At 41.7% G+C, this 14,365-nt stretch overlaps 1 protein-coding gene across 2 annotated transcripts in view; it reads left to right on the top strand.

Moving 5' to 3' along the window:
* The first annotated feature begins 1,397 nt into the window (after nucleotides 1-1,397).
* dmap1 (DNA methyltransferase 1 associated protein 1) overlaps nucleotides 1,398-14,365 on the top strand; it is a 50,151-nt gene continuing 37,183 nt past the window's right edge. The window contains exons 1-4 of one of the 2 annotated variants that reach the window (XM_055641660.1): nucleotides 1,398-1,543; nucleotides 2,113-2,221; nucleotides 6,329-6,420; nucleotides 13,860-14,055. In XM_055641660.1, coding sequence (XP_055497635.1) covers nucleotides 1,542-1,543; nucleotides 2,113-2,221; nucleotides 6,329-6,420; nucleotides 13,860-14,055 — 399 coding nt within the window. In that variant the 5' untranslated portion in view covers nucleotides 1,398-1,541. The remainder of the gene's footprint in view (nucleotides 1,544-2,112; nucleotides 2,222-6,328; nucleotides 6,421-13,859; nucleotides 14,056-14,365) is intronic. The other variant, XM_055641661.1, reaches the window with a different exon arrangement.

The raw sequence follows: 14,365 nt of genomic DNA, 5'->3' as shown, positions 1-14,365 counted from the left end.
TGGCGCCAAACGTGAGCTTTGGTGTGCAGACGACATCCTGGAAAAAATGTCCGGTTTATTCCAGGTAGGCGATATACCCTCCCGGGCAATATACCCTCCACTTCTCTTTTATGAAGGGGATTTAGTTCCCCTTTCTTCCAGGTTCCGCTGTCACCTCTGCGGGCCACCCTCAGTGAACGCTCACTCAACTTTGTCTTGGGATTCCTACTCTCCCGTGCAATGTACCCTCACCTTCTCTTTTATGAATGGGGATTTAGTTCCCCCTTCGTCGAGGACCGACCGGAGGTTCCGCTGTCACCTCTGCGGGCCTCCCTCGGTGAACGTCCTGTCTCCCTGTCCCTAGAATAGCAGGGGGCGATCAAACAGCACAATACCCCTCTCCCCCTCCAACTCCAGAGGAATCCGCTCCCCGATGGGCCGCTACGGCGACAAGATGCAGTTCGCCCATAGCCCGAGCTGCGCGACCCCAAGACCAAGACGTACCTTACCTTGCACACCATCAGCTTCTGCCCCTACGGGGAGCGTGTTCCTCTGGAGTTGGAGCGGGGCTGGGCTGGGGTTGCTGATCTGGGATCTCCGTGCTTGCAGTGGGCCTGGGGGTCGGTGTCCCGATGAGGGGGCACAGCTCGGGCTGTGGGCGAACTGCCACTTGTTGCCAAAGCGGCCCATCAGGGAGCGGCTTCTGGTGGTCCTGATGTCTCCCGCTAGTTTGCAGTTTTCCTCTGCAGTTGGAACGGGGCTGGGCTGCTGCTGGCTGTGGGTCTCTGGGATCTCCGTGCTTGCAGTGGGCCTGGGGGTCGGTGTCCCGTTGGTCCTGACGTCTCCGGTGACTGGCATTGTATGACAGTGCAAAGCCCCCACGCCGGTGCAATGGGCGGGGAGCTGGAGAGGGGAGGGAAGGGGTCACACACATGGCCGGGAAGCAGAGGGGTGTAGGTGGGGTGAAACTGAAGGGAGCAACAATCTGCTGCTCCCTGCCCGCTGAGTTAAAAAGTTTCCACGCAAGACTCACGATACACTGTGTATCGTCAGTCTACCGTGGGAACTTTTTAACTCAGCGGGCAGACAGCAGCATATTGTCAATTATTAACCCTCCCGCGCAATATACCCTCACCTTCTCTTTTATGAATGGGGATTTAGTTCCCCTTTTTTCGAGGACCGACCGGAGGTTCCGCTGTCACCTCTGCGGGCCGCCCTCGGTGAACGTTTTCAAGGACCTTTCTTCAAGGACTGAAAAAATGTCCGCTATTCGGAGGTTTTCGTTATTTGGATCTTCGGATAAAAGGTTGTGCACCTGTACTTTATTTGTCACATGCACTGAGGTATAGTAAAATTCATTTTTATTTCCAGTTCACTGCAGGTATCACTATATATGCACATTAAGATGCATCTTAGATGAGCATCTCGGATACAGTCCAAGTGTACAGCAGTAGTACGCTGTGAAAGTATACAGAGTCAACAGATTTGTTGTTAATTGGTTCAGTGCTGCAGACTGCATCTGGTCCCTACACTCAACCTTTTGGAGCTCTTATTCCCAATCAATGTAAGACAATTACCAGGAATTTTTCCAAATGTTGTGAGAATGAAATACTTGCAACCACGAGTAGTGGAGGTGAAAAGTTAACCGATTTGGCTTCCACTAAAATGCATGCAATTTGGCTTCCACTAAAATGCATGTGAAAATCAAAGGAGCAGAGGGCTGTGCTGGATGAGGAAAGTCAGAATGAAGTTTGTGTGGGTCATGCATGGGTCAGTGATGAATAGGTAGAGGATTCATAAAAGAGATTCCACAGTGGTGATGCATAGCAGGCAAGAGTCATGAAACATACAGTGCCCTCCATAATGTTTGGGACAAAGACCCACCATTTATCTATTTGCCTCTGTACTACACAATTTGAGATTTGTAATAGAAAAAAAATCACATGTGGTTAAAGTGCACATTGTCAGATTTTATTAAAGGGTATTTTTGGGTTTGATTTAGAGTTGCGAAAATCAAATGTTTGTCAGTTATAAAATTTAGATCTCATGTTCAAGTGACAAAATTATAATTGTAATTACTAATGGTTGTACTTGTTAGTGTTGTTCGTAAATTTACTCTTGGAATTTCTACAGGTACACAAAAATGTCTACCGGGGCAGATGTTCGTGATATCCTGGAGCTGGGAGGTGGTGATTCTGAAAACACGCCCATCAGTAAAAAGGATATTATTAACTCAGATAAGGTACAATTAGCTTTGTTTAAACTTTAATATTTATACTTGACTGATGTTTATTCTCCATATTATCAACTGCTGATTGACCGTTGACTGACTATTGATTCATATATCTTTGTATAAATAACAAGGAGCCAAACGACAAAATGTGAAAAGGAGAAAAAACTAACAAGAAAATGCTAACTTTAAAGATCAAAATCCCTGTCAGCTTGAATCAAATAATTGGTTTGGTAAATAAACCTGCACTTTTGCATTTCCATCTCCCTTACAATTGGAACTGTCCCTATAATTTTCTGGAGTGTGGTTGCTGTAGGTTAAAGCGTTTCCCATCAGTTCTGCAGATCACTGCACTACCACAGAGAAGTTTATGTGTGGTAATTTTTGTGGTAATCACAGGATAAATGTGAGGTTATCCGCTTTGGTAGCAAAAACAGGAAGGCAGATTACTATCTAAATGGTGGCAAGTTGGGAAAATGGGAAGTATGGGATGGCAGGACTGTCAAATGCTGAGAGAATGGAGTGGCTGGGCTTGTATACTCTGGAGTTTGGAAGGATGAGAGGGTATAATTGAAACGTGTAAGATTATCAAGGGTTTGGACAAGTTGGAGGCAGGAGACATGTTCCTGATGTTGGAGGAGTCCAGAACCAGGGGCCACAGTTTAAGAACTAAGGGGTATGCCATTTAGAACGGAGACGAGGAAACACTTTTTCTCACAGAGAGTTGCGATTCTGTGGAATTCTCTACCTCAGAGGGTGGTGGAGGCCGGTTCTCTGGATACTTTCAAGAGATATGGGGAGAAGGCAGGAACGGGGTACTGATTGGGGGATGGTGATGCTGGCTCAAAGGGCCGAATGGCCTACTCCTGCACCTATTGTGTATTGTCTATTTATTGGAGGTGAGGGACAACTTTGCAATGAAAACGAATGAAGAGAAAGTGTAGGGCCAATGATGCAGTCTTGTTTGACTCTGGTCTTCACTGATATTAGCTCTGATAAAGACTTTTTCATCATGATTGTGGCTTGCAGTAAAATGGCAGCAAGGAGCAAGCGTGAAGTGGAAAATAATTTCTGCTGGAGATTGCACAACTCTCCTTTCAATAGATAGTCAGAGGCGTTAATGAGTTTTGGGAATGAGCACTGGATGACACGGTTAGTGAATTTTCCTTGGAGATATCATGCAATGAAGTTCATGTGCACTGCTCAAGAAGAACAGTACCCCCACTGATTTTCAGCCAATAGGACAAAACGGTTGGTCTTGAAGTTGATCCTAATTATGGCATCTTCGAGATGTGGATAGTAAGATTGTGAATTTGTGACTATTTACCTCCAAGCTTTAGAACTTCAGCAGGGATTCAGACTGTTTCTCAATCTCTGAGAAAATTGTCCTCATCATGGCTCTCAGTGTGGTAAATTTCATATCCTGAGATATGAAAAGTGGTCCATGTTTCTCAGGGTTTTGCTATAGGTGTTTTGCTGCAGATGGTTTTGATTGGACTGAAGAATCGGTACAATTGGCTGTCATTGAATTGCCAAGCTTCTTGTGCTTTCTCTATTCATCGTCTGTTTTTAAAAAAAATCATGTTTTTTTTTGCCAAGCCACCAGTTTTGGGTGCCTGTAGAGATTTTTCCCTTGAGTATAAGTGGAACTTCCAGTCTGGGAATGCATATGCTTAGGATTAATTTGCTCTTATGTTTGTGGTGAGCTCACTTGATTTCCTCTTCCTATTGTTATCAAACTAGATCAACCAAGTGTCTCTTTATATGATCGACTTCAAGGCAGCATATAACCTGTGGGCACTCTAGCTTCTAGGCTGTAAAGAATATGCTATTGTGGGATTGATATTGTGCGTTTATCTTTGAGCTTTGTATTAACCCTTTTGGGGAATACTTTCTTTGACATAGATGTTTTGGAGTATTATTGATGGAGATATTAGGGAATATTAGGCTGCAGTCAGTTCATAATCATTGGTACATATAGTGCGGACATCTTCACGAGCCTTCACTTGGACACTGACAAAATGTAACGGGGGCCAGAATTTGAACTGGGGTTGTTGCCTTGTGGTTTTGTGCTTATCCATTTGAAGAAATGGGAGTAAAGCCATGGCACGGACCATTTGGCTGGAATTGGCCCCTTCTTGCTGGAGAGTTGCATTTCTTCCCGTCCTCCTATTGAAGTTCAAAGGTCAGTTTATTGTCGTTTACCAATTAAGGTACAGTGAAACTCGAATTACCATACAGCCATACTAAAAAAAAAGCAACAAGACACACAACTACATAAGTAAACATAAACATCCACCACAGCAGATTACCCACATCCCTCACTGTGATGGAAGGCAATAAAGTCCAATCTTCTTCCTCTTTATTCTCCCGCGGTCGGGGCAGTCGAAACATCAGGGAGATTGAAGCTCCCGCAGCCGGCGGGCGAAACTCCCATGTCGGCGCGATCGAAGCTCCCGCGATCGGCGCGGTCGAAGCTCCTGCGGCTTGGAGCTTCCGAAGTCGGTCTCTAACCAGGGATCGCGAGCTCCATGATGTTAAAGTCCGCAGGCTCCCGCAGTTGGAGCTCCGAGGTCGATCCCCGACAGGGATCACAAGCTCCGCGATGGTAAGTCTGCAGGCTCCCGCGGTTGCAGCTCCCGAAGTCAGTCTCCAGCAAGAGGCCGCCAGCTCCACGATGTTAGGCCGCAGTGCGGACGGAGATATGATACAGAAAAAAATCGCATCTCCGTAGACGTAAGAGATTTTAAAAAGTTTCCCCCAACCCCCACATTAAACAAGCTAAAGAACACTAAAACATACATTAAACACATACTAACGCAACAATAAAAAAGGAAGGGATCGACAGACTGTTGCTCCAGAGGATCAGATTGTCTCCCTTTAGGATGAGGATCAGATTTTATTTTTCTAAGCTGAATGTAGAAGTCCTCCTTGGGCTTATCTAAGGCTTCTTGGATTGGCACAGATGCACTGATGACCAAAGTGTGATCCTTCAATATTAGGCTGAGCTGAATGTATCTGATATTTCTGCAAGGGAAGCTATTGAGATGATGCTCCAGTTAGCTCATTAAGATGGTGAGGTTATATTGTTTAGATGGTATTGCACTTCAAATTGTCTTGTTCAGAAGGTGTATCCACCTCCATTTGGCATCTCCTGCCTCTCATTTCTCACTCAAGAGTAGTGATGTCAGTGTCAAAGCATCTTAAGCTATGATTGCAGGGCAGTTTTCAAATCTATAACTGTTGGCATTGTTTATGATATCCCTAACATTCTATGAGGCAAATTTATATTGTGTCTTAAGGTTACAGCTTAGATTATTTTAATGTGTGGTGGTTTTGCACAGCAGCTCCCACAAGGGCAAGGTGTTGAGTGGCAAGACCAAGTTGGAATCAAGCTCTGTTGCAGGGTGCTGATGCTCAGACAATGTTTTCATTTGCAAACTCTCATGTGATATCACAGTCATGTCAAATCCTGTATTTATTAATTTCATGCACATGTTCAAGAGATATTAATGAATATTACTTATTCGCTCTCATATTTGGGGGTTGTTATGCCAGTTATTATTCCTTTATGCCTCAGGTCAGCTAATTTGCCATGGAGTGAGTATTAAAGGTATGGCTAATTAATATATAAATTCACAGATCCTTCACAAAGATAATTGAGGTGTTCCTTAAGTTAAAATTAAGTAACTTTTCAACTTCAGCAGAAATGAAAATTGCAAGAATATTTTAACGTTTTAGTTAAATATATATATTTTTTAATTGAGATGATAGAAAAAGAGTTTTGCGAGCCAGAATGAACGTTGAAAGATAAACCAAAACATCTGCAAGTATTGGAAATGCAGAGATACTCAGCAGGTCAGGCAGTATTTGTGGAAAGAGTTAGCTTGGTGAGTGTTTCCAGCATTCTCGCCACAATATTCTGAGTCCCTCTAAAGATGCTAACGTACTGAATAAAATTTGTAGGTGTATATATAATGAACCAATTTTCTTCCTCTAGTTATATTTTATACTTTGTGATTATCTCACTTTTGTACACTTTTAAATACATCAACTTTTTTCTATCACTGCGTTCCATAATGCTAAAGATAACAGATAACACTAACTCTTTATGTTTAGAAAAAGTCAAAGAAATCAGCAGAAGCGCTCACTTTTAAGAGACCAGAGGGAATGCACAGAGAAGTTTATGCTCTACTTTATTCTGACAAAAAGTAAGTTAAAGCAAATTAACTTTCATGCTTATATCATTGCTCACTTTATATAGTTTTATGGTTATACTAAAAAATAAGGCTGAACTTTAGAATTATAGCAGCCTCCTGTGGCTGAAAAGCTGCATTGCAATGCTATTTTACCCCTTATTCCAGTCTGCTGGATTATATTGACAGTTTATGGACCTTTTTGAAATGATTACATTGAATATTTTCTTCCTTTCAAATTATCAAAAGATCACACACTCATCTTAATTTTGTGGTGCGAACTTTAGAGAAGTTATGCATTGTTGCAATTTGATGGGAAGAGAAAGTGAAAGGTAAAACATTCTCAAAATAAAATTGAGTATGTGTTGCCGAATGCAAGTAAAAATGCATATAGGGTGGTTGCACGTAAGGTCATCGGGTCAAAGGGCGTGACGCACGGAGTAGCTCAATCCGTCTGGAGGACATGGCAACCTCCCGCATACACTGAACACACGAAATGAGTACTTTCTTACCTGTTAAAAACCGCCAAAATGATCAATTTTTGCGCTGTAAATAATTGTGGAGGGTGACCGAGCGCTCTGAACCAAATGCTCTAGTATCTTTGCTTTGAACCCGAGCAAGGTGTAAGCGGCCGAAGGAGCGCATCCATCGGGACAGCACCCCCGGGGTCAGCGCTGTCCGGCCACAGCCGCCCTCCGCCTCGTCTCCCTCTGTGAGTCCGTTTTTTAAAAAAACTTTTGGGGAGATATACCGGTATTGATTGAAATAAATATAGGAGTTGTGGAAGGAAGATCATCTTTATGGCATTTACTCTACCTATAAGGGAAATGGAGAGTGTTTTCCAGAAATGAATGTGGGCATTTAGTTTAGTAATTAGTGGTGATAAATTTGTTTTAAATAGGGAGGTGTATTTTTTAATCACGTAAACTCTGAGGTATCTAAATTTTTCGGTAACAATTCTGAAAGGAAATTTTTGGAGTTGAGAAGGATCTTGAGCTTTTATTGGCATAATTTCATTTTTATTCCAATTTATTATATAACCTGAAAAGGCACCAAATTGTTCTATAACGTTTAATACAATTGGGATACTAACTTGGGAGTTAGTAAAAGTTAGTAAAGTACATCGTCTGCATATAACAAAATCTTGTTGCTGGTATATTTAGTGTCATATCCATGAATACCCACATGCACTCTAATACTCTCTGTGAGGGGTTCTATGGCTAAAGCAAATAACATTGGTGAAATGGCACATCCTTGATACGTGAGAGTTGGCAGCCCTGAATATACTCGACCTGCCAATTTGTGTTCATTAACTTAACCGTTGCAGCTTTGTCTTCCTGACAATTTGGTAACCCACCTAAGTTTGTATCATCAGCAGACTAAGGTACATTCAGTCCTTTCATTCAAGTCATTAATACAGATGGTAAATTGGCGAGGCCCAGCAGTGATCCCAGTGGCATCCAATACCAGAAAATGATACAATTAATTCCAGAGATTCACCACTCTCTGTGTGAAAAAAGTTTTCCTCAACTCAGTCCTAAAGATTTCCCCCTTATCCTTAAACTGTGATCCCCTGTTCTGGACTTCCCCAACATCGGGAACAATCTTCCTGCATCTAGCCTGTCCAACCCCTTAAGAATTTTGTAAGTTTCTATAAGATCCCCCCTCAATCTTCTAAATTCTAGTGAGTACAAACCAAGTCTATCCAGTCTTTCTTCATATGAAAGTCCTGACAGCCCAGGAATCAGTCTGGTGAACCTTCTCTGTACTCCCTCTATGGCAAGAATGTCTTTCCTCAGATTAGGAGACCAAAACTGTACGCAATTACCAGGAGAGGGGAAATTAAACCTTCAGCAATCATAACCAATCTTCATTTGTGTAGGAAGGACTCTTAATCATTGGGAATGTTTTCTCCAGGCAATCAATTACTTCAGTTTTACTAGAACACCCTGATACCACATTCAGTCAAGTGCTGCAAGCAGCAAAAACAGCATTGAACAAACAGCTCGTGATCTTTGAATGGAACAGAGCAAAGTTCTGGAGTAGTATCACGTATTTATGTAAGGTGGTGGAAAATTAAACAGCTACCAAGAGAAGGAACCTTCAAAGGCAGCTTTACTCTCAGTGGTGGTGGGATTTGGCATTTGAGTGTTAAATTCAAGATTGAAGCATTTACAGTCTAGTTCAGTCAGGATTGTCCAGTAGCTGATTCATTTTAACTTCTGCCTGAGGTATTTACCTTCACAGAAATCAATCTTCAGCTAATTTGATGAACTCCATGTGATATTAAGAAATGGCACACTGGATATGGTAAAGACTATAGGACTAGACAACATCTTAGCTATAGTACTGAGGGCTTGTGCTCCAGAACAAGTTGTGCCTTCTGATGTTCCATTTTACACCACTGGAATCTCTTGATTGGAAAAATAACACTTATTTCCAGTTCATAGAAAACAATCCGGCTAAATACCACTCAATCGGTCAGCTTACAATTATTGCAAAGAGATGGAACGTGTTGTCAACTGGGTTATCAGAATAGAATAGTAGAATAGTTTCTTTATTGTCATTGTAACATGGGCCATGTACAACGAAATTTAAAATGTCAGCCAGTCAGTGCAGCATTCAAACATTTCTAAAGCTAATGAAACATCCACGGTAAAATAATAAAGATAAGCAAATAAATAAAAATCACAGACAAAGCACGCATACACACCCAACCCTCCATCCTTCTGTCGATTTCACCGTTACCACAGTCCCTTAGTCTGTATCGCCCCTGCGTTCCTTGGCGGCCACATTTAGTGCTTTTATAGCAGTGGGGTAAAAACTGTTTTTTAGTCTATTTGTCCTTGTCCTTGTGGATCTGTACCGTCTGCCTGACGGCAACAGTTCAAACAGGGAGTGTCCGGGGTGGGAGATGTCCTTTATTATATTCTGGGTTTTTTTGGTGCAGCGGGAACTGTGTAGGTCCTCCAAGGTAAGGAGAGGGCAGCCGACAATCCTCTGGGCGTTGTCAATGGCCCTCTGGAGCGCTTTCCTCTGAGCCGCTGTGCAGCTGGTGTACCACACGCATACACAGTATGTTAGTATGCTCTCAATGGAGCACCGATAAAAGGACAGCAGCAGCCTCTGAGTGATGTTGTTCTTCCTGAGCACCCTCAGGAAGTGCAGTCTCTGCTGGACCTTTTTTAGCAGCGCAGTGGTGTTCACGCTCCACGTCAGGTCCTCCTCAATGTGGATTCCCAGGAAGCGGAAATCCGCCACCCTCTCTACACAGTCCCCTCTGATGGTCAGTGGTACCATGTCCGTTTTGTTTTTCCTGAAGTCTATTATTACCTCCTTCGTCTTTGAGGTGTTGAGGAGCAGGTTACACTTACTCAGCAATAACCTGCTCACTGATGCCCAGTTTGGGTTTTACCTGGATAACCTGGCTTCAGTCCACCTTAGTTCCTTGGTCTGATTGTGGACAAAAGCTTAAATTCCAGAAGTCAGATGAGAGTACCTTCTCTTGACATCAAAACAGTAGTTGATTGATTGTAACATCAAGGGGAAAACTTTCTTATGGTTGAAGTCATTCCACTCACAAAGGACGATGATTGTGGTCATTGGACATCAATCATCCCAGTCCCAGGGCATTAAGGCAAGTATTCCTCCAGACTATTACATGGGGAGGGGGGGTAACCTTTATTAATGACCTTCTATCAAAAGATCTAAAGGATCCTTGAGGATGTTTACTGTTGATTGCAAATTATTCACTTCCATTTGAAACTCGTCGCCAATTGAAGGATTTAATTCCTGTATGCAACAAGAATGGTCAATATTGCTGGCCTTGCTAGAGAAGCCTAGACTGCAAAAAGTGAGCTAAGTAAACTGCAAATGTAGTTTATGTTGTGGCCACAAGATGGTGATACATATCCAGCTATTCTGCCTCGTGAAGGAATTTCATCCACTTGGTTTGGTTTGTTAACAATCATGATTTCAATCTGGTAACCACAATAATTATAGCAATATATTAATGAAATGAAGGTTTTTTCTGATCTTTATAAAAAACCTCTATGCCGTGTGATTAGGAAATGTTGGCTCAGAAATTAGGTTTGGTGGTAAACCATTTGTGTTTATTGCTAACAAGGTAAAATTCAAATGTATCCAATAGGAACATGTTTTTAGAGATGGGTCAATCCCTTGTGAGAAACAATGGGACCGTTTGCAATATTGATGAAATCCCATGGGGGTCACAACAACAAACCCTGCCCCCAGAAAAGCAGGTAGCTTGCCAGGCAATATCTCCTGGTTCAATTACGACAGAACTGTTGTCAATCACTGATATCTAAAGCTTCATTAGGATTCGTATGTTGTAATGGAGGCACATCTCATTTCTATTATGTTTCCAAAACTCAGTTCCATTGATCTCCATTCCCCTCCGTTCTTACAGGAGAATTAATGGAACTGTACTGGTTTGGTGGATTTCCTTATTAGTCCCTTCTATTTTTAGTCCTTAACTTATTGATTATTTTAAGATCAACCTGATGATATTAATTTATGTTTTTTTCCCTCCAATACTACTGTTAAATCTGCCTCCAGTGCTATTGTTCAATTTGTCGCCTTGTTTTTTATCAGTATTTTCTCTCTTGTTTGGTGAAATTGAATCCCAGCATTAAGGGGCAAGTACAACTAGCCTACCAAGGCTAATCAAGACAATTGTAAGGAAAGCTTAAGGTGGGCTTAGGTCATGATCAAGCCCCTAGTTCAGGTCCAAAAGTTTATTTTTCGAGTGGTATATAGTGATTTTGTACTGTTACATATGGAATCATTGACATCTGAATGGTTTTGTGATGGGGTATGTTGTAACTAGTTTATCATTTGCTGTCTTGCTGAGAGCTCTACTGTTATCCCTTAGATAACGATACATTGCACTTTTAATGAAGTGTGGGTTTTCATGAACAACAAATGTTAATTGATTTAGTAGAAAGGAATGATGCTGGAATCTTGAGCATTTATTTTCATATTTGTGAAATAATTAAATACTTTTAACTCATTGGTAGTCTCTAGTGAAGATGCTGCCACAGCAACGCCAGTCCTAATCAAAATCATAAATCAAGAACAAAGTACTTTATTCATCCTGCAAAGTTGGTTAGCTACATTTTATTTCAGTACCACTCCATTGTTGTTTCGTCCAGTGGGACATGCATAGTTGGCACTAACTGTATCTATCCAGCCACTAATAATGGAATCCCTAGAGGATTAATTATTGGCTTCCTATTCCTTATTTACATTCGACTGTTTAGAGACCCACGATAAATATTGAATAGCAGTACCACATGGAGAATTATAGAATCTGAGATTGATAGATTGGTTACAGCACAAAAGTCATTCAGCTCATATGTCCATGCTGGCTCTGACCCAGAACAACCCAAAAACCATTTATTTGGTGCTCTGCTGATTTTTCTTCACCATACTTTTATTCAATTCCCAATGGAGCCTGCCTCCACCACTTCTGCAGGCAGTTCGCTCCATAATCCAACCACATGCTACAGGTTTGTTTCTTTCACGTTGCTCTTTATTCTTTACCCTTTTATATCAGTGACCTTGTCCTTTATGAAGGTGCAGCAATGCGTCCCGACCATTGTACTCTCTGGCTTTCATTAATAAAGTCCGAATTTGTATTTCTGATTAACTGTTAGAAAGCTATCAAATTGGTTAAACATAATTTGCCCTTAGCAGATCTCTGCTGCTTTGTCTCAATTACTCCATTTTCCTTCAGGTAATTCTTATTGCTGTCACATTTCAATGTTTTGAAAAGCTTTCCCACCGCTGAGGTTAATCTGACTGGTCTGTAGTCTTTAGGCATACTCTTATTCCCATTTTGGAATGAAGGAATAACATTTCTTAACCACCTATCTGCTTAAGACTTCCCAGAAGATAGACACAAAATGCTGGAGTAACTCAGTGGGACCGACAGCATCTCTAGAGAGAAGGAATGGGTGACGTTTTGGTTCGAGACCCTTCTTCGGACTTCCCCTCCAACCCATATTCAAAGGGCATTGGAAAATTATGATTTGTATCCCTCCAATTCCTAGTATACTTACCTCAAAATCATAAGATGCACCCATCCAGTCCTGCTGATATACGTACTTAAAGTTCAATCGCCTTTCCTAATATTGCGATGTTGTAATGTATCCAGTCTGTCAATTATCACTTCCCTCATTATTTTGAAAGCACCCTTTTCCCTGGTGACTGTTGCAAAGAAATCATTTAGAATCTTAACGATGCTCTCAGCATGGAGGTACAAGTTACCATTTAGGAGATTTGTCCAGCATGATTTCCCTTTCGTAAATCCGTGCTGACTCGTGTTACTGCTATCCAAATGCGCCACTATTACATCTTTGATAACCGACTCCAGCATCTACCCCACCAGGGATGTCAGGTTAACCGGTCTATAATTCCTTTCTTTCTCTGATGATCACCAACGCGTCCACGATTTCTAGAGCCACGATTCATGCGTCAAGGATCACCAATGCGTCCACGATTTCTAAGCCACCTCCTTGAGTACCCTGGGATGCAGACCATCAGATCCTGGAGATTTATCAGCCTTCATTCCCATCAGTCTACCCAACACCATTTCCTGACTATTGTGAATTTCCTGACATTAATGTACATGCAAGTAAACAGAACTTTGTTATTATCTAATTTTCATTTTCACTGACCCCAGTAAAAATCCTGGCGTTGACTTAACATAGTGTGAATTGTCTTCCACATTTCTCCTTTCTTTTAGTTTTATCTCATCAATTTTGCTCTACCCTGACTTCACTATCTCGTGGACTCGTGGCTTGTATGAACTGCCCCTTCCAATATGATCTGGTTATCATTATCCTGACAATGTAACTCCCTGGTCTAACTGCAAACCGATTTCCAAGTATGTTGATAACATCTTGACCACTCAAGAGTATCAATGTTGATAGGTTTGTTTGAGATTTTTTCACAGCATAGAACAGGCACTACCCCATCAAGTCCACACCCCACATTGACAATTGATCACTCATTCACACTGGTTCTGTTTTAATCCCACTTTCACATCCACTTCTAACACACTGGGAGCACATTTGCAGAAGCCAATTAACCTATAAATCTGCATGTCTTTGGGACGTGGGAGGAAACCGGAGCACCCATAAGAAACTTGCAAAGTCATGGGAAGAATATGCAAACTCCACATTGGCAGCACCTGACATCGATCAACTCTGGGCCTCTGGTGCTGTGAGACAGTCGCTCTAGTTCAAGAATAAACTGACAAATAAATTAGACATGTCCAAATTAAAATAAAATTAAAAATATTGAATATTTCATTTTGCAGTTAGAAGGTTGATACAAAGGACAGAATTCCAGTCATATAAAGTAGAAGTAACTTTTATTAACAGAAAGTTGATATCTCACAATTCGCTCTCTTTCATTGTTGTGAACAGGGATGCCCCACCATTGCTTCCAAGTGACACAACCCAAGGTTACAGGACTGTTAAGGCAAAGCTTGGCTGTAAGAAGGTACGACCATGGAAGTGGATGCCTTTTACCAACCCTGCCAGGAAGGATGGTGCAATATTTTACCATTGGAGACGTTTAGCAGATGAAGGCAAAGATTACCCATTTGCTCGGTTTAATAAGGTAAAATACATGAATGTAATTAAAGAAATTGGAAACAAAATGGTCTATCGTTTGTGCTAGTGCATATTATTTTCTGGAGGATGTACTGGATTGACTAGATATGATGGGAATTATATGATTCTGCCTGTAGTATTCTAGTTTTAATGTATGCTTGGTCAGGTTGCACATTTAGAGTTACAGTGCCATAGCTTTATAGCACAGAAACAGATCATTCCGCCCAACTTGACCATGAAGACCTATATGTCCATCGGAGATAGGCGCGTTTGCCTGTGATTGGCCCATATCCCTGTATACCCTTGCTATCCATGTA

This window comes from Leucoraja erinacea, chromosome 10, assembly GCF_028641065.1.
Source record: "Leucoraja erinacea ecotype New England chromosome 10, Leri_hhj_1, whole genome shotgun sequence".
NCBI classification, from domain to species: domain Eukaryota; kingdom Metazoa; phylum Chordata; class Chondrichthyes; order Rajiformes; family Rajidae; genus Leucoraja; species Leucoraja erinaceus.
Note: the sequence above shows the minus strand (reverse complement) of the source record. Positions and strands in the feature narration are given on the sequence as shown.